Here is a 20,171-nt window from a genome sequence, read left to right on the forward strand (position 1 = left end):
CACAATTGTATAAACACACAAGGGCTTTTAAAGTGCAAAAGTTGAAATCTGTACAGAGGTTTTAATGGAAGTAGACTGGAACTCCTGCCAGAGCTAGGCTATGTTTACATTTGCTGTAGTATTCTGAAGCCTTCCAAATATGTACTGTCTTGCACTCCTTCACACACGTTAACCCACGTCTGACTTGTGTGACTTCACCAATGGCAACTAGCACTTCCTGGATTATCACTCCACCATGCAGGTTTATCTCGAGGTTTCCATTCTACCCACTCCTAATCAATCAAATCAATCAAACTTTATTTCAGACAAGGGATATGTCACTCCTAATCTGCTATGCTTGATTCTTGTGTCCACATCTCATCTAATAGCTGATATATGAAAACATGACCTGTGTTAACTCAGAGCTAAGGTTTACTTGAGTTTTCCTTTGAGACATTTCGTCAGTTGTTAGGTGTGTTTTATTTGCTTTGCTCGGTTGTAACTTCTGATATATATTTGTTTTTATGGTGTTAAACCTCTCTAATGCTGCATTTAATGCTCTTCTTATACAGGTTGTCTCATCACCGATCAGACATGGAAAATCATTCATCTAATGGATAGAAACGTATCAAATCTGTAGCCTAATACTTTTAAGTGCCCTGTCTATTTTGCATTCAAATCATTAACCACCCACTGTAATGCATGATGGATGATCACAATGTTTAATCAGAAGGAATGAATGCCGTTTTTCCTTAAGTTTCATTATTAAGTAGGGTTACCATATCACTACATAGACCACCTCTACATGATCTTATGCAATGTTTAAAATATACGTTGAGGGGTAAGACATAAATTTATATGGTCTTGCATAAGTAAACCCAATAAAAATGTTGTCATTCACACCTGTCTACTTGCATTTGTGTCTGACCTTTTTCGTCTTTTGCATCTGATTGATGTGAATATTTTTAGGCTGTCCCAACACCAGACCAATGAACCACAAGTAAAAATGTGAAATATTAGTAAATGGCGTCCTCTGGTGTCGTCAGTCAGAATTACCAGTAGCCTGAAGTAAAGTTTTTATTTTTATTTGGATCAATGTACACCTGTCACTAAACTGTGTTAAAATGCACACGCAAATAAATGAAACTTGGCCGTAAAAACAAAACTTTCACTAGGCTGAACGGCCTGTTGTCTAAGCAAAGATGATATGCGATACAAGATAGAAATCCTACAACGTGAACAACACTCCTGCACTTCCGGTGTAAAAGTTTTCATTTTTTCTGTTAAAAGTTTTAGCCTACACTTAAGTTAATCCTTCCAGATCGTTAAAACCTATGTATTTTCTTTAAAACAGGTGTGCATGTTCGAAACGACAAATAGTTCATGTAACCTTTGGCGTTCCCTGTACACTATCGGCATCACTAGAAACGTTATAATGGAGGCTAACATGACAAATATGTGTGGTTTTGGTGCGTTAAAACACAAACAGTTAAAATGTAGATTAATGCCTTGTCTGATCTCCTTACACGTATTGAAGCAAAACCGGAAGTGAAGGACTGGTAATTATTTCGCTTCACTGTTTCTGTTCCGGAGTCTGAGCGGTTGGTTTTTCGGGAGGGAAACTTTACAAGGTTTAACGAGATTCGAGCTCGATTAATTCATTTCGCTTTATTATCGAAGCCAGTACAGCCACACTGAGAGGTAGGAGTTCATCATAATCGCAGAGATTTTAGTTTTCTCGTGTATCGTGATATTTTGCCCGCTTCAATTTGCGCCATTTTCGCTAGTTTGGTAACGCATAAATGTGCGCCTTTCAGCTCCGGCTTTCTTTGTCCCTATATATTTAAAGGATTGTCACATGTTTGCTCCTTGTATGCCTTTTCCTGTCGTTCCCTGCCAAAGCAGTCTCGTAGGTACTGATTAGCGTCAAAATTAGAGCGGTTGCCACTTATCTGTCGTCCTAAATTGTGTCTAAATCAAGTGCAGTTGCGCATTTTTCTGCTGCATCAGGCCGTGTCTGACGCTAACAGCGCGATTCTGGCGCACATGAGTTAGCTTGGCAAGCTAACATGCTAGCCTGCTAATCCTTTAGCCATTTTCGTCAGTTTCTAAACACTGAACGCAACTTTACAGCATAGTTCAGTGAGTATTAAACGAATAAAGCATCACAAATTAAGATTTGGACGGCTATTTTAGATTATAAGTTATAAACTAAAACGTTAAAGCATCTGCTGGAGTCCTGTTTACCACAACCGGCTAACTTCACTAGCTTTTCAGGAACGATAATTTCCCGCATTAGACTTGCTAAATGCTTATTCAATTCCGATAAAATTATTATTGATCACTTTCGAAAAGGATACCAAACTACATGTGTTTGTGTGGTTTGTAAACAGCGAGGCGACACTTTGGACCCTGTTTATTATTGTTTACTCCCACCATTACCCTGTGAAACATCGCTGCTGTAGGAATCACAAGTTGGTAAAGGTTGTGTTGAGTTTTAATTGTATTCAGGTGATAAAAGCTTTTTAAAGGCATAGAGGAAGATGATCTTAATTCACACGCTTTTAATGTGCGGGAAGTCTTCTTGTCTGATCACAGCAGTACACAGTTAATGATTTTGTTTTAAACTTCTTGTTGTTGTACATGAGATGGTTGATTTATGTAGGCAATTTATAATCTAGTTTGTTAACATCTGTTTAAACTGGCTCAGTATATATATATATATATATATATATATATATATATATATATATATATATATATATATATATTTTTTTTTCAATATAAAATGTTTCTCTGCTCTTTGAATATACAAAATGGTTAACTTGGACTTTAAAAATAAAAAAAAATGTCCATAGTTGTGTTGTTATAAGCCCAAAAGACGAGGTTAAGAAGTAGATCTCAGCATCTCCTTTTAGAGTTTAAAAGCCTTGTTTCTGAATTCTAATTTTCTCTCATTTCAGGAGTCTGAAAATCATGTCAGGCATTGCACTAAGCCGGCTTGCCCAGGAGCGCAAGGCATGGCGGAAGGACCATCCATTTGTAAGTGGTGCTTCAGAAGATTTAATTGTTTTACTGTCACATCAAGACATTTCCTGTAATGACTGGTGGTACTCTCTCCATCAATTTTCCAGGGATTTGTAGCCGTACCAACAAAAAATCCAGATTTAACCATGAATCTCATGAACTGGGAATGTGCAATTCCAGGGAAAAAAGGGGTAAAGACCAACATCAACTGCTAATAATAACCTATCTTGGAGTTTTGTATGTAGCAAACATGCATGATGTATGTCTGCATTAAACTTGAGTTTTACAGTGCGTTGTTAAAAATCAAACCGCAAGCTTGTACAAACACGATTTTTTTTCTGCAAATCGAATCCGATGTTCTTGTTTCTTTCTAGACTCCGTGGGAAGGAGGTTTGTTCAAACTGCGCATGTTGTTTAAGGACGACTATCCTTCTTCACCTCCAAAATGTGAGTTCTCTCAGTATCTAAACTGTTGACACAAACACCTGTTCACAATGCAGAAGAAGCTTCCTTTGATCTCAGATTTATTCGCTAGTTAGAAGGAATGGTAAAGAAAATGCAGACTAATATTAATAATAATACATGAGCTCCCTGTGTGTTTCGTCATAAGCAGGTGTGACTTGTTTCCTCAGGCTTGCATCTGCATGTCTTTTGTTGTGCTGTTTAAGACTGTCTCTAATTCTGATCTGATTTTAATACTAAACTGTGCACTAAATTAAGATTTAAGTTGTTTAAGTTCAGTATTTAAACTGGTTCAGGTTCAGAAATGATGCACATCAAATGTTACCAGTAAAATTTTAGCATGCACATAAAGCGGGAAAATTCTAGATGTCACCCATGAAAGTCAGCCTTAGAAAATCGGCAGCATGTCACACATCGGCTGCCCCTGACAGCTAAGTATTAGCATCAGTGTCAGGATCCAATGCAATAGAAAACCCCACATCATGGATCTCTAGTCAGTAATATAACTATTCCTGGCTATTCCTGCTGTTTCAAATCCACGGGACATGTAGGTCGTGACTTTGGCTACATTTACATCGCTGGTCTTGATGCTCAATTCCGATTTATTCATTTTTATTAAGTGTGTGTGTTAGGGATGTCCCATTCAGGTTTTTTTTGCCCTCGAGTCCGAGTCATTTGATTTTGAGGATCTGTCGATACAGAGTCCTGATCCGGTACTTTCGATACATAAAAAAAATAAAGAAAAGGAAGAAACAGTTCCAGAATGTTCCTCATCTTTTATTTAATTACCTTTTTATTTAAAATTTAACAACAGATCACTTCTGTGAGGTAGCTTGAACAATCAAGTAATAAATAACATAAATTCTTCACTTTTGGACTTTATTGCAAATATAAAAAGTCTAATATAAAAACAGATAGCACTTCAACTTAAAATACCTGGCAGGGGTCTATTTTGCCTCGGCCCCCAAAATGCTTAGATACGCCCCTGGGTATGGGACGGAGTTTTGAAGATGATCTGAATTTCATCAACTATATAAATACTACATGCTGGTAAATGATTGCTTTATACAGGTACAAACGTGTAGTGGGGTAAATCTACCTACATTTTATTTTTTTAAGAACTTTGTTTTGTTTTCTTGGTTTTTATTTTCCTATCTTCCTGTCCTGTCTGCCTCTGATCTTCCTGCATCTCCCAGTCCTCCAGAAAAACTCCTGCCTGCTTCCTTCTTTTTCACCTCACAAGTAACTTTTTAACTAGCAGATCAAATTGATCTATTGACCGCAAATAAAGCGGAGTGTGCGCTGTGCTAACCGGCTGCGCCAGTTGCGCTGCAGCGGGAGCGCGTCATGCTCAAATTCAGACAGAACTTACCAGAGAGGAAATGAATGGACACGAATGACTGTGTGTTAATTATGTATTTTTTGGTGACGCCACTTAGAAACAGAAAATGTTACTGTGGCCGTGTGCAGAACGCAGCTGGAGTTCATGAATAATCAGCGGTCTGCCTGCCGCTCTCTTCATCACTGCTCAGAAGAATCCCCGCTATGCTGAGTCCATATAAATAATCTAATATAGGTAGAAACTGGATCTTTTTTGTTCTCCTTCTGGGTGTGTATGTTAAGGGCATCAGAGGAGCCTGACAACCTTTAAGGAGAACCAACTTGCTCTCCTATAATTTGAACGGAAGTAAAACCCGAGTCCCGAGTCTGAAACCACGTGATCGGGGCCGATTTCCGATCATGTGATCGGAACGGGACATCCTCTGTGTGTGTGTGTGTGTGTGTGTGTTTTCACATTATAACTGAAATACAACACTGAACACTCCAGTGTGAATGGTTGATGGCCCCAAAGCAACCTGCTTGTACAGAAGACAAGGGGTGTGTCTCAATGTCAAGGATCCTCACCTTGGTCCTGTCCCAGTTGCCTCTGAGATACGTCATCAGTTCATGTGGTACCAAGGCGTCTGTCCTCCGTTTGTTAGCCATGTATCTAACTGAGCAAGGACACATGAGGTGCCTTGTTGCCTTCTCTTGGTCAAAAGTTTCCCAGATCAGGAGCCAGCATCTACTTCTGGAGCAAATTTCCAGTTTAAGTGGAAGTCAACTAACTGTAGCTATCGGGCTGATACCTAAAATGATTTTTAGATCCAAAGCAGTTATCTATGGTTGGTTAGTTGCTTTGGGCACCAACCCACTTAGTTTTTTTAACCAGTACATACTCAATAAAAAAAGTAAAAGGCTTGTTATACATTTATATTGAAACTTATACATATGAAATACAACTTTACGTCACGTGATGCAAGTCTGTTGCATTTACTGTTTTCTTTGACCAAGGAAGGGCAGTGTCCTTGTAAGCAAGGCACCTTACCTGCCAAGGCGAGGTGCCTTGACATTGAGAACACCCAAGAAGTCACAGTCGGTGGAGGCAGAACCAGGAGGGATGGAGTTGTGATGTGAAAACCTGCACTGACAGTTCACCCAAAATTTCAGGATCACACCTGTCAAGTCTCCTGTTTTGGGCTGGAAACTGTTTTAAAAATCATTTTACTTCTTATTCCCGCCGTCTTCCTGTATTAGTACTCCCTGAAAATGTTTGGTATTAAGTTCATTCACGGAGAACACACCCCAACGCCCTGAGATGCTTGGCTCTAGCAGCAGCACCTCCTGCTGTCACACTTTTCTGTGTTTTTAATTTCAAAAGTTGACAGGATGTCCAGATAGACCCCTGAATCCCTCTGTCAGCACGTCTCCTCAGGAATGTCAACACGTGGCGCTCTCCTCCGCTGACTCGATGATGTAGGAGACAGATTTAATGCGACATGGCCGTTCAGACTGCAATCACTTTCAAAAACATCATATTGAATTCCGTACCACATATGAAAGTGACCCGGATCAGTTTTATATCTATCGGCATGAATATCAGTATCGACAGATGTTAGTCGTTTTTTTAACATATCTGTATCGATCCAATGAATAAAACTGGGCCGATATTAACAACCAATACTTTTCCATCTTGTTTCCATTTATCTGTTTCAGATGGTGAAGGGGAGATGTGTGCTTGTTTAGTCATGTGACAGTGATAGTAATCATCTCCAAATCATAAATGTGTGTGTGGTGTGTACATAACATAAATTCAGCTTTAATAATTTTGATTCTATACAAAATCTGATTTACAAATAAATTCTTTAAAAATCCTGCCATGTGAATTCATGGATTTTTTTTCACATTCTGTCTCTCACAGTTGAAGTGTACCTAATGATGTAAATTACTAACCTCTGTCATCATTTTAAGTGGGAGAACTTGCACAATCGGTGGCTGACTAAATACTTTTTTGCCCCACTGTAAAAGCCCTAAAAAAACTGCACATAAAATATATTTTTAAAACGATATTCAGTTATAGGGTTGGCCATCGTTTGATTTTGAACGATTCCAATTCCTTGTTTTGATTCCGGTTCCTATCGATTCCCGATTCCGATTCTTTCAAGACATGACATGTTTTACATGAGCCAGCTAACCGCAGGTCCTACTTGATGAAATAATCTCAACTTCAACATGAATTCTAATTCTATGAACAACAACATCACTTTCATTTAGACAAAAACATGTTTTGGAGAAAAAAAGAAAAAGACTTTCAGCACAACCAGTGTGTTTGTTTCTGAGCACAACCAAAGTCTGGAAGAAGCCTTTGGGATGAGAAGCTCAATGTCTCCAACATATCCAGAAACGTCCAGCTGTTTTCAGCTAAAACTCTCAGGATGATCATGTCCAGGATGACTGAGAACTACACCTCCATGCTGCAGCAGCTTCAGTCAGAACAGAAAGTGAAACTTAAATGTAGCTGCTGTCAGTAACAATCTAACAGATTTTAAACATTAAAACTCAACAGAAATAGTTCAGAAAGGAAATTAAAATGTTCACCACTTTGTGTGTGTTTTAATATTGTTATTAGAATTATTTAGAAATAATGCTGCTCTAGCATGATGACTTTTAATTATTCTACAGGTTATTGTTCAGCCTTCTGGCGCTCACACACACACACGAGTGTTGGTGAGTGGCTGCTTCTGATTGCTGATGCTCCGTGTGTGTTTTTATTTCTGCAGTGAGACAAACTCACCTCACACCGTCCAGAGTTTGTTCTTTAACGCTTCTATTAAATCCACCAAAAGTTTACATTAAGGAGTAAAAGTTCGGCAGACGTGTTTGTTTATATTTGGCCGCTACGCACCGGGTGGGGGGAGGGGGGACTCGGTGCTGCACACACACACACAGCTGGTGTGGTCAGCTCTGAAAAGCGTTGATCACAATTTGCAGATCACGTTTATTTTTCACGGAAATCGGCCGCAAATTCATCTTCCGGTCGGCATTCTAGGACTCGAAACTAGGAATCGAAATGAAAAACTTTGAACGATTCTGGGAAAAACTAACAGTTGGAACCGGTTCTAATCGATGCTCAACCCTATCACTTATCACTTAGAGCAGTGGTTCCCAAACATTTCAGCCTGACCAACAGATGTTCCTTCGTATTGTTACGTTATTTAGAAATTTTCATTATATTTGGAAAGTTGTAATTTACATATAAATATAAAAATCTCTTTTTCAATTTTATTTTATATTTAACTTTTTTATGATCATGTGGCACACTTTGACTTCCATATGTAACGCATCGGCATCTGCCTCTTTTTATGGCCTTTTTTTACATTGTCGCTACGTCTGTCATGTTAGCGGTGTTTTTACCATCATTTCTACATCCATCACGTCCCAAAGAAGGTTAAACCAACATCAAACCCAACTTTTGGAGCTTGTAAGCTCCACACACCTCTCGTGCAGCACCAGCTGTCTGATGCTGCAGCAGCGTCAAGCTTTCCGACTGGATGAGTGAATTTTTTCATCAGAGTCAATATTCTGCTTCATAATCCGAGTCAGTCATTACCAGACAAAGTGATCAGTCAACAAAGACCAGACCTGTCGTCGGCAATTATACGTTTTATCTAATATTTGCGCTATTCATGCTGCACACATCTCCTCCTCTCCCCGACTGGGAGCCTCTTGCCTTGAGGAGTTTTTCAAGCTCTAAAAACTCCAAAACTTTGCTCAGCCTGAATGTCACACATCTCCACTATCTTCTGGTGTAAAGTAGTAACTTCATGAGGGATCATATTTGTAGATGAGACTTGTTAAAGTCCGCAATGAGACTTTGGCGCTTATAACGAGTAAGTCCCAACACCGACAACAATGTACTGAAACTATAACCAACATGCATAAACAGACAGATCGGTCCTGCCTACTTACACGGTTGATTACTGCGTATTTAAAAAGACCGTCGCTTGCCTTTTTCGCTTCATCCTGCATCCTAGCAGCAATCACTATGGTGCCTCTGGAGTTGGTGTTTGTTTACGTCATGCTGCATTCAATGTAATTGGAAAAAGGAGCTTCAAGCGCATAACCTCAGATTTTGTTTTCTTTCTGGCCTTAGTGCGGGGGACGGATCGGCGTCGATTTGAATCTGGGGGGGGACCCCACCCTAATAGCGTGCCTGAGTCACAGCACGCTCTTCAGTGCTTACTGACTGCAGGATTCTGTGATGTTATTATTCCCAGGGTTTGATCCAAACAGCCACGACCGCCATCATTACCATACCATACCACTTTATTTATATAGCACTTTCAACACGGCATTACAACCATACAAAGCGCTGCACAAAAAACAAGCAAGAAAACACAAGTTAAAATAGTCAGGTTGATAGAAAATGTAAAAAGGAGCAAAGAAATAAAACAACAGACTATTAACAGTAAAAGCAAATAAAACCAGAATATAAAAACACAAAATTAAAATTGAATTGTCTAGGAGGGACAATGGTTGAGCTAAGGAGTTATGGAATTAGGGATCGAATGCGTAAGTGAAGTAGAGGGTCTTCAGACGAGATTTAAAGACGCCGATAGAGGAAGCTTGCCTAACCTGCAGTGGTAATGAGTTCCATAACTTTGGGGCACAGACTGAAAAAGCCCTTTCCCCACGAGTTCAAACGTGCCTTAGGGACAGTTAAGAGGAGTTGATCTTCAGACCTAAGAGCTCGAGGAGGGTGATAGTAATGAAGGAGATCACACAGATAGGGAGGCACTTGACCGTTCAAGGATTTGAACGTGAGAAGTAAAATTTTATAATTGATCCTGAATTTAACGGGCAACCAGTGAAGCGTTTTAAGAATAGGTGAGATGTGGTGTCTTCTTTCAGCTCCAGTCAAGAACCTTGCTGCAGAATTCTGAACAAGCTGAAGCCTAGACAAAGCCGCCTCACTGATACCGTAGAAACAGGAGTTTGAATAAACCAACCGAGAAGTGATGAATGCATGAATCACAGATTGTAGAAGACGAACACTCAGGATGGACTTTAATTTTGAAATACGTCTAAGATGGTAAAAGCAGGACCTGACCGTGCTATTGACCTGAGCATCCATCTTCAGAGCTGAATCTTCACTAGAACTAGAACTTTCAAAGTGCACTTTAACTTATTTATCAGTGCTGCAGCAGTGGAACCTGTTAATTTGTGTTTGTTTATTTTATTTATAATTATTCAATATATTGTCTTTGCAAACTATTTCAACGTGTTGTGTATTCTGTGAGCTGGAGCCTTAAAGGGTCGCCTGGCCAATTCCAGCTTGTCATTCCTCGCCTTAGGTTTGAAAAGAGGCGGGCAGTATACATTTCCTCAAGGAATGGTGTGCCTTTAGTTTGTTTATTCATGTGTTGGATCAGGTTTTTGTTAATGATCTTAAACCTGAGTTGTTTTCCAGGTAAATTTGAACCTCCACTCTTCCATCCAAATGTGTATCCATCAGGCACAGTATGCCTATCTATTCTAGAGGAGGACAAGGACTGGAGACCAGCCATCACAATAAAGCAGGTTTGCAGTTTTACATTCACTACTCTGACTCTGCATCAGTCTTTTGGTCGTGTCTCTGATCATATTTTCCATAACCTTATAGTAATTATGCACAAGCTATTGTTCAAGTTTATGGTATAAAGTCAACCTGGCTTTAGTAGGAGTCCCATTTATTCTGGAAAGCTTTAGTATATGACCTGGCAGTAATATTGGTATATTTGTTTTCTAGATCTTATTAGGTATCCAGGAACTCCTAAACGAGCCCAATATCCAGGATCCAGCCCAAGCAGAGGCTTACACAATCTACTGGTACATACCCTTTAATTCCTTCTGCTATGTATCTAATAGTATACTAACATCTAAAATAAAGTGTCTAAAATAGTTTAGTCTTTTATTACAGGTAAGTTAGTAAGGCGTCTTTTTTTTTAGGGCCAAAACATTAAACGATCATTTCTAGTTCTTATTCATTCTGTTTTCTATCTATTTATTTATTTATGTATTTGTTTGTTTGCTCTAAGTACTTATTTGTGTTGTAAAGTCTAGAAAAGCTCCACCATGACTCTTATCTGTGTCTTTTAGCCAAAACAGAGTAGAATATGAAAAAAGAGTTCGAGCACAAGCCAAAAAGTACTCTCCCCCGTAAGAGGCGAAGACTGGCTCGGCTGCGGCAGAAGGAATGGGTTTAACGAGAATCACCTCCCCGCTCGGTCTCTCGATGAATGTGCTCCTCTCACATCAGGACTCGCTTAAAGACTTTCTATTTAAACTCCACACATTCTGTGCCATCCCTTCTCCTTTCACATCTCAACTTTTTTCTTAATTGCCCGTTGGCGTTATGCTGAGAGGGGACGGGTGCTTTGGCAGCACCCAGGTCATTTCTTCTAAAACATTGTCTTATGTGGTGTGAGGGACAGCCTCCGATCCATCGACTCCATGCAAGCTGGCTGTCATCCGTGTCCATGGAAAATTTAAATAAACAAAGTCTTTGTTTTATTTTACTCTTTCACAGGGTCCCTTCCTTTTTGATTTCCTTTTATTTTCCATAAATTTAATGTAAAATTGGCTTCTTTCATTGTCAGTATTTGAACTGCTGTATAATGAATGGCACTTTTCTACCGTTGTATCTCCCTAGTGTCTAGATGGCTCTGTCTCATTTTCTTTCCCAGTATTTTCTATTCAGCATGCTGTAATATACTATAGAATCTGCTGCCTTGGCTGTCTTTTTGTTATTCAGAGTGTTTGCTATGGATTCAATGAAAATAGCCACAGTGACTGAGGCAGGTAGGCTTATACTTCTGTACTTCAGACTTTAAGGTTATATGGTGCTTTGTCATGTATGTGTTGGCTTAATAAAACTTTCTACAAAATGTAGCCATGTCTTTTTTTTATTGCAGAAAATGCAATGAACAATTTAAACATGTTGAATTTCATAAATGTACATCAGTAGCAGTATCCTACTAAATAATGTTGCATGATAAAATGAATATAGTGACAAACTGGCTGTAGATAAATGCAGCAACATGCAACCAAGCGTAACGTTTCTTTCATTCTCCGGCTGTGCTCATGTTGAGAATCGGTGCTGAGCCAGGGCCCCCTGGTGCCCTCCTGCAGCACAGCCAGACTGCTGGAAGCAGCTCAGGGTGCAGTACTCGTTGCAGTACCAGGGAGGCTCTTTCTCCAGAGAGGTGTCGCTGCTGAGCCAGCACCCTGAGTCATCAGCTGGGCTCCATGTTTCAGACCATGCAGGAGTCTTTCCTGAACTCCCCTGAGCTGACAGCCAGCCCACACTGTCGCCTGTGTCCGGGGTGCTGAGGTCAGCATCGCAGGTTGAGGTGGGCACGTTGCTGTATTCCCTCCCCTCCATCACTTGATGTTCAAACATGGCTGGATACTCATCATCTGGGATGGCCACAAATTTAATCAGGGTGTCGATTTGAAGCGTTTCCTCTTCTTTCAGTGCATCTGGGTTTTCTTGAGTAACAACCCAGCTCTGCAACCAGTAATGATTAGAAACACGACAACTTCAGATGTTTGACATGAAAAAGGCTCAAAGTACCTTAAAGTCTCCCTGGTAGTCTTTGTATAATCCGTGGAAGTATGGAGCAGGAGTTGGGATGAAGGTTCTTTGCCTCCAGCTGTTGAAACATGTTGGGATGTTTTTACTGAGCAAAAAATTATTTGTTGAATCGTCATTCAAACTCACAAGGGCCTTACACTTTAACAGGCCCGTAGCACAAAAGCAAGATGACCGCTCCCATCACTGACAGGGCAGCAAACCCCACACACAGTTCAAACGATGGGAAACCTGTGAGGACCAACAGAAGTGTGTGTGAAGAACAAAGGATCTGATCCTAGTTCAGGGCTTCAGGAGGACAAACCCACCATTTGAAATTGATTCTGTCCTCCAAAGAACATCAGAGGACCAGTCACTCCACTGACCCATATAATGGACCATGTTTGGACTGGACCGCACTCTGGCAGCATACTTGGTGTCTGGCACAAGGTTCTCCTCCTTCACAGAGATTTTGGTGTCGTCTGTGTTGATTTGGGTTCCCACCTAGTCAAAGAGCCAACAGAGAAAGTAAAGTTCCGTTTTTGGGGATGAAATTTGTCCTAAACAACTGTGAAGACTGACACTGAACCGAACAACTATTAGCAAGAAGATGGACAACAGCATCGTGCGTTTATGAAGAATATATTTTGGTATTTTTGTGCAAACAGTCACTAATCAAAATATACAAACATAAGAGGGGTAAAGAAATGCAAACAAAAATAGAATGTGCACTAATTAAAATGTTTACAGTATGAAATCGGACTATTCACGACTTTATTTCCTCTACAGACTGAAAGGGTCTAGCTCAAAGATATAAACATACGTCTTTAAATGATTTCTCCATTCAGTTCACAGCAAGGTGCAATATGTCATTTCATATTTATATTTTTATTTTATTATTTTTATTAGAGTGACTCGTACCGCAGCATGCTCATCTGTTTTGTAGAGAAACAGTTGATACTGCAGATATTTTGGCAGCTGTGTGGAAGAACTGTACTCCTCGTATGTGCTCTTCCAGATGAAGTGGTACTCACTGGAGTTGTAGCTGACTGTGAGGCAACACGGTGCGTTTGGTTTAACTGGTGAGAAGATATTTGATCACATTAAACACACACACACACACACACACACACGCACACTTGGCCATTAAATCAGCTGTTCCTTACTGTTATTAACTGGCTCGTACGCTTCATCCAGGACTTCACACATGTCAGAGCCACCACCTTGGCTCTGACAAAGTGAGATTTCATACAATGATAAGTCCGTAAACATCTCTGAGGAATAATCATCTGCTTCTGACACTCTGATGGAGCAGAAATAACCATCCGAGGTGATTGTCAAAGAACAATCATATGTGTCTCTGTGAGGAAAAAAGTTGATATCATTATCATCATCACCATTATCATTATTATCATCACCATCGTCATCATTATTATCATCACCATTATCGTTATTATCATCATCATCACCATTGTCATCATTGTTATCATCATCATCATCACCATCGTCATCATTATTATCATCATCACCATTATAATTATTATCATCACCATTGTCATCGTTATCATCATCATCATCACCATCGTCATCATTATTATCATCATCACCATTATAATTATTATCATCACCATTGTCATCATTATTATCGTCATCACCATTATCATTATTATCATCATCATCATCACCATTGTCATCATTATGATCATCATCACCATTATCATTATTATCATCATCACCATTGTCATCATTATTATCATCATCATCATTATTATCATCATCACCATCGTCGTCATCATCACCATTGTCATCATTATAATCATCATCACCATTGTCATCATTATGATCATCATCACCATTATCATTATTATCATCATCACCATCATCATCATCATCACCATTGTCATCATTATTATCATCATCATCATTATTATCATCATCACCATCGTCATCATCATCACCATTGTCATCATTATTATCATCATCATCATTATCATCATCACCATCGTCGTCATCATCACCATTGTCATCATTATAATCATCATCACCATTGTCATCATTATGATCATCATCAACATTATCATTATTATCATCATCACCATCGTCATCATCATCACCATTGTCATCATTATTATCATCATCACCATTATCATCATTATCATCATCATCACCATTATCATTATTATCATCATCATCACCATCATCATCATTATTATCGTCATCATTATTATCATCATCATCACCATTCTCATAATTATCACCTTCATCATCATCACCATCATCATCATTATTATCGTCATCATTATTATTGCCATCATCATCACCATTCTCATCATTATCATCGTAATTATCATCATCATCATCATCATCATCACCATCGTCATCATTATTATTGTCATCATTATTATCATCATCACCATTCTCATAATTATCACCTTCATCATCATCACCATCATCATCATTATTATTGTCATCATTATTATCATCTTCTTCATCATCATCACCATTGCCATCATTATTATCATTTTCATCATCATCGTAATTATCATCATCATCACCATTGTTATCATTATTATCATTTTCATCATCATCGTAATTATCATCTTCATCACCATCGTTATCATTATTGTCATCATCTTCATCATCACCATCATCATCACCATCAACATCGTCATCATTATTATCATCTTCATCATCATCATTATTATCATCATCATTACCATCATCATCATTATTATCATCACCTTCGTCATCATCACCATCGTCATCATTATTGTCTTCATCATCATCACCAGTCATTATTATCATCACCTTCATCATCATCGTAATTATCATCATCATCACATCACCATCATCATCATTACCATCGTCATCATCATCATCATCTGTATCATCAATATCATCATCATCATCGTCTTCTTCATCATCATCTACATCATAGTCGTTCATCATCATCTTCATCAACATCATCACCATCTTCATCATCATCATCTTCATCACCATCAACATCATCATCATTATTATCATCATCTTCATCATCACCATCACCAACATCATCATCACCATCATCATCATCGCCTTCATCAATGATCAATGATCGTCGTCATCATCATCATCGTAATCGTCATCATCACCATCATCATCTTTATCATCAATACCATCATTATCATCCTTGTAATTGTTATCATCTTCATCATCACCTTCATCATCACCATCAACTCCATCATCACTGTCATCATCATGACCAAAAAGACGAAACTTGGCCTAGATCCCACTAACTTTACTAGTCCACGTCGTATTTCCAATCCACCCTTTATCTCCAAAGTTCTTGAAAAATCGATTGCCTCTCATTTACACAACCGCCTCATCACCAGTAACATCTACGAACAGTTTCTGGCTTCCGTCCTCTTCACAGCACTGAAAAGGCACATCTCAAAATCACCAGTGACCTTCTCACTGCCTCTGAATCTGGTTTATTGTCCATTCTCATCCTTCTTGATCTCAGCAGCATTTGACACCATCTCCCAAAGCAGTCTTCTTAGCAGGCTGTCATCTATAGGTAGAACTCACATTCCTATTGCCTGATTCACCACCACCACCACCACATCATCATCATCGTTGTCATCATCATCATCATCATCATCATCATCATCATCATCATCATCATCATCATCTTTATCAGAGACACATCATCATCATCATTGTTATCATCATCATCTTTATCATCATCATCTTTATCAGAGACACATCATCATCATCATTGTTATCATCATCATCATCGTTGTCATCATCATCGTTGTCATCATCATCATCACCATCATCATCATCTTTATCAGAGACACATCATCATCATCATTGTTATCATCATCATCTTTATCATCATCATCTTTATCAGAGACACATCATCATCATCATCGTTGTCATCAGCATCGTTGTCATCATCATCATCATCATCATCATCATCATCATCATCATCATCTTTATCATCATCATCATTGTTATCATCATCATCATCATCTTTATCATCATCATCTTTATCAGAGACACATCATCATCATCATCGTTGTCATCAGCATCGTTGTCATCATCATCATCATCATCTTTATCATCATCATCATTGTTATCATCATCATCATCTTTATCAGAGACACATCATTGTTATCATCATCATCTATATCAGAGACATATCATCATCATCATCATCTATATCAGAGACACATCCTCATCATTGTTATCATCATCATCATCATCTTTATCAGAGACACATCATTGTTATCATCATCATCGTCATCTATATCAGAGACATATCATCATCATCATCATCATCATCATCTATATCAGAGACACATCCTCATCATTGTTATCATCATCATCATCATCATCATCATCAACATCATCTTTATCATCATCATCTTTATCAGAGACACATCATCATCATCATTGTTATCATCATCATCATCATCTTTATCATCATCATCATCATCTTTATCATCATCATCTTTATCAGAGACACATCATCATCATCATCATCAATTATCATCATCATCATCTTTATCATCATTATCATCATTGTTATCATCATCATAATCTTTAACAGAGACACATCATCATCTGTATCATCATTATCATCAATATCATCATCATCGTTGTCTTCATCATCATCTACATCATAGTCATTCATCATCATCATCTTCATCATCATCATTGACATTAAAGTAGAGTTATTAAATAATAAAAGAAGATTCCTCACAGAGTATACTTTTCCTTGATGGTGAGCCAGTAGGAAGCATTTCTTGATGGTTCAATTTTCAGGGAGCAGTTGAGAGTCAACAAGTAATCATTCACACAGTGAAGATGGTGATCAAATCCTGAAACACACACACACACACACGCATGCATTCACTTGTTAATTGATTCAACAATAACGAGACATGATTATTGTATGTTTAAACTCACAGGAGCTCTCTGAACTAAAATCATTCAGAGACATTTAAACATCATTTTCAAACATCTGGGTGGTATTTGAAAAGTTTCACATCTTCAGATTTCAACTTTTTTTTCAAAGTACTTGCATTCTTCAGAAACATGCATTTAAATTAAAGCTACCTTCTTCTTTTTTTTGGTCATTTAAAAAAATATTTATTTGACTCATTCTTTGCTGTCATCAAGCGAAACTCCAAATAAAACATAATTAATGATTAACCCTCTGGAGGCAGGCGTTGCAGATTTGCAACATTAAAACCTACCTACCTGGTTACTCCACATACGTATTTCATGAGCATTTTTAACTCAGAAATACCCCTGAAGGACTTAGTTGTTCATCCTTTTTATCAAAACTTATTTTGAGCCTGAGGTCAAAAGCTGCTCCTCAGTCAAATACACAACACAACACAAGCATGATGCTGATTTCCACAGCATTTTTCACAACTTTCATTTGAAGCTCTTTAAAATGTGCTTGAGGACTGATGTTCACCCTAAAACCAGATACGTAACGCTAACAGATGAATGAGTCAGAGAGCACACTGCAAAAACAGATTCTGAATAAAGGAAAAGTGATCATTTTAGACATTTTATCTTATTTTGATTCTAAAAGTAAGAAAGTCTTATCTGCAAAAACGGTGCTACTTAAAATAAGGTAAATATTCATAAACACGGTAAATGGCCTGTTTTTATATAGCACCTTCTTAGGGTTCTACACCCCCCCAAGGTGCTTCACAACACAGTCATTCACCCATTCACACACACATTCACACGTGGGCGATGATGAGCTATGATGTAGCCACAGCTGCCCTGGGGCGCACTGACAGAGGAGAGACTGCCCAGCACAGGCACCACCGGTCCCTCTGACCACCACCAGCAGGCAATGCAGGTTAAGTGTCTTGCCCAAGGACACAACAGAAGCATTCTCTGTCAGAAGCCGGGATTGAACCTGCAACCTACCGATTCCTGAACAACCTGCTCCACCTCCTGAGCTACTGCTGCCTCATGATCACAATTTTTGGGGGGGGTTGATTAAAAGAATCTGCCAATGGCAAATAAAAGTAACATCCTAGTAGCTCATGTTTTTACTCAGAACTAGGAAATGTGTTTAAATTTAATAATATCTACCTCATTTGTTTACTTTCTACAAAATCAGTTTGCTGTGCACTTTCTTACTTTGTAGATCGTCAAGTCACGAATAAAAATGATTAGAGGACTCAAGCTTTCAACGCTGAATGTATTTTAAAACTTGCATCAACATTTCCGTGTGTGCATTTTTAATATGCATGTTTTATTTATAATGAGAAAAAATTAAAACAACAAAAATGGACGTCTATGAACCATCGTCAACTGAAACAGCAATTTCTTTCTTTTTTTAAGAGCATCTTACATTTGGCTGTTAATTGCTCAGCCGTGCCCAAAGCGAAATAATAAGATGCAAGCAAAAATCAAAAACATGTCTTTTTATTTTAGTTTTTTAGTTTGTTTCTGCAGGTAAACACAGTTATTAGAAGAATATTCATGCATGAAACCAGATTCTGACCTGAGAACACATCTCCTTGCAGCCGCACGATGCCAGTGAAGTTGATTAGAAAGACGACCCACAGCAGCTCCTTCATGCTCAGAGGGGGATGAAGATCTATTGCTCTGACCAAGTCGAGATGTCAGAGGAGACTTAAGTCTTGAACACGCAGTGAGAGAGGGCAGGAGTCTGCCCCTCCACACCAGTGGAGGAAGAGGATGTGCTGCTGTTTAAACAGTAGCTTTACATTTTGGTTGAGTGACACGTTACTGCTGCAGATTAAAGTACAAGCCTCCTAGATTTATCACACAGAGTAATAACTCAGCTATTTTTAGCGTTGGTGTAATTTCGTTAAGACCATACTTTCTACTTTTCTCATTAAACTCAGCTTTGAACATCATCCAAACACATTTTTGCGTTAAATGACTTTTGAAAACTCAAAAGTGGACAGTGGACTAATATTTAACCTGTGATGAGATTCATTCTGGTTATATGTCTGCAGAAATAGATCAGTCTTGTTTCTCTTTTATACTTCACACCGGACCATCCTTAACAACGACCACTTTAATTCTGTCTCACACAGTCTTGGTTAATGCGTTGAGCAGCAGCAGTTGGTCAGGTAGCCCTCTTCTTTGTCCGTTTTCATTGATTTATTTTCTGAAAGCTACGGTGAAGGAGTTCGTGTTGATGGGCTTTGTAAATAGAACATAACCTTTGACATATGCATCTCAGGTGCACCGATGCCCACTTGATGACAAACCAGTTTTATGATTTCGTATCAAGACCCCTGCTGTGTTGGCTGCTGTGCAACATAAAAGTGTTTTGCAACCTCTTGTGCGCTGGCAGAAATTCGACTGAATGGCGCCTGGGTGTAGCTGTGATTCTGCAGCAGATAAGAGCAGAAAGTGAGGCCCACGGCTTCCTTCGGGGCTTCTGATTTAGTGATCGTGCTTGTTTGGTGGTGTACTCATCCCCCCGAGCTTCAGCATAACTTCGATCGACACAAAACTACAATGTAGATTTCACACGACAAACTAAGCTCTTGTGGCTCAAATTTAAAATAACTTCTTTGACCTCTCAGAGCGTTGCATGCTATCGCTCTGTCGGATGATTATGATAGGCAACATTTGAGTTTAAGTTGGGTGTCGCTATCAGAAATATCTCTGTGCTTCTGATCACTTCACCACAGAGCATATCTGAGGCCTATTTTCATTTACTGAAACCTAACTGTCCCCTGTCCCCCATCTTTCAAGCTGAATGCAGAAATGAGCA

At 38.8% G+C, this 20,171-nt stretch overlaps 2 protein-coding genes across 2 annotated transcripts; one reads left to right on the plus strand and one right to left on the minus strand.

Annotated features, from left to right (window-relative positions):
- The first annotated feature begins 1,532 nt into the window (after window positions 1-1,532).
- ube2ib (ubiquitin-conjugating enzyme E2Ib) lies at window positions 1,533-11,718 on the plus strand. Its single transcript, XM_015963378.3, has 7 exons — window positions 1,533-1,680; window positions 2,943-3,021; window positions 3,114-3,197; window positions 3,381-3,453; window positions 10,259-10,368; window positions 10,577-10,656; window positions 10,927-11,718. Exons 2-7 carry the CDS (start codon window positions 2,956-2,958, stop codon window positions 10,988-10,990), a joined length of 477 nt encoding a protein of 158 aa, XP_015818864.1. The 5' UTR covers window positions 1,533-1,680; window positions 2,943-2,955; the 3' UTR covers window positions 10,991-11,718.
- LOC107388033 (interleukin-21 receptor) lies at window positions 11,715-19,088 on the minus strand. Its single transcript, XM_015963377.3, has 8 exons — window positions 18,921-19,088; window positions 17,148-17,265; window positions 13,567-13,760; window positions 13,322-13,479; window positions 12,730-12,904; window positions 12,562-12,652; window positions 12,404-12,482; window positions 11,715-12,337 (listed from the first exon to the last, which is right to left on the minus strand). Exons 1-8 carry the CDS (start codon window positions 18,994-18,996, stop codon window positions 11,909-11,911), a joined length of 1,320 nt encoding a protein of 439 aa, XP_015818863.1. The 5' UTR covers window positions 18,997-19,088; the 3' UTR covers window positions 11,715-11,908.
- Between the last annotated feature and the right edge of the window lie 1,083 nt (window positions 19,089-20,171).

This window comes from Nothobranchius furzeri, chromosome 16 (assembly GCF_043380555.1).
Source record: "Nothobranchius furzeri strain GRZ-AD chromosome 16, NfurGRZ-RIMD1, whole genome shotgun sequence".
Taxonomy (NCBI): domain Eukaryota; kingdom Metazoa; phylum Chordata; class Actinopteri; order Cyprinodontiformes; family Nothobranchiidae; genus Nothobranchius; species Nothobranchius furzeri.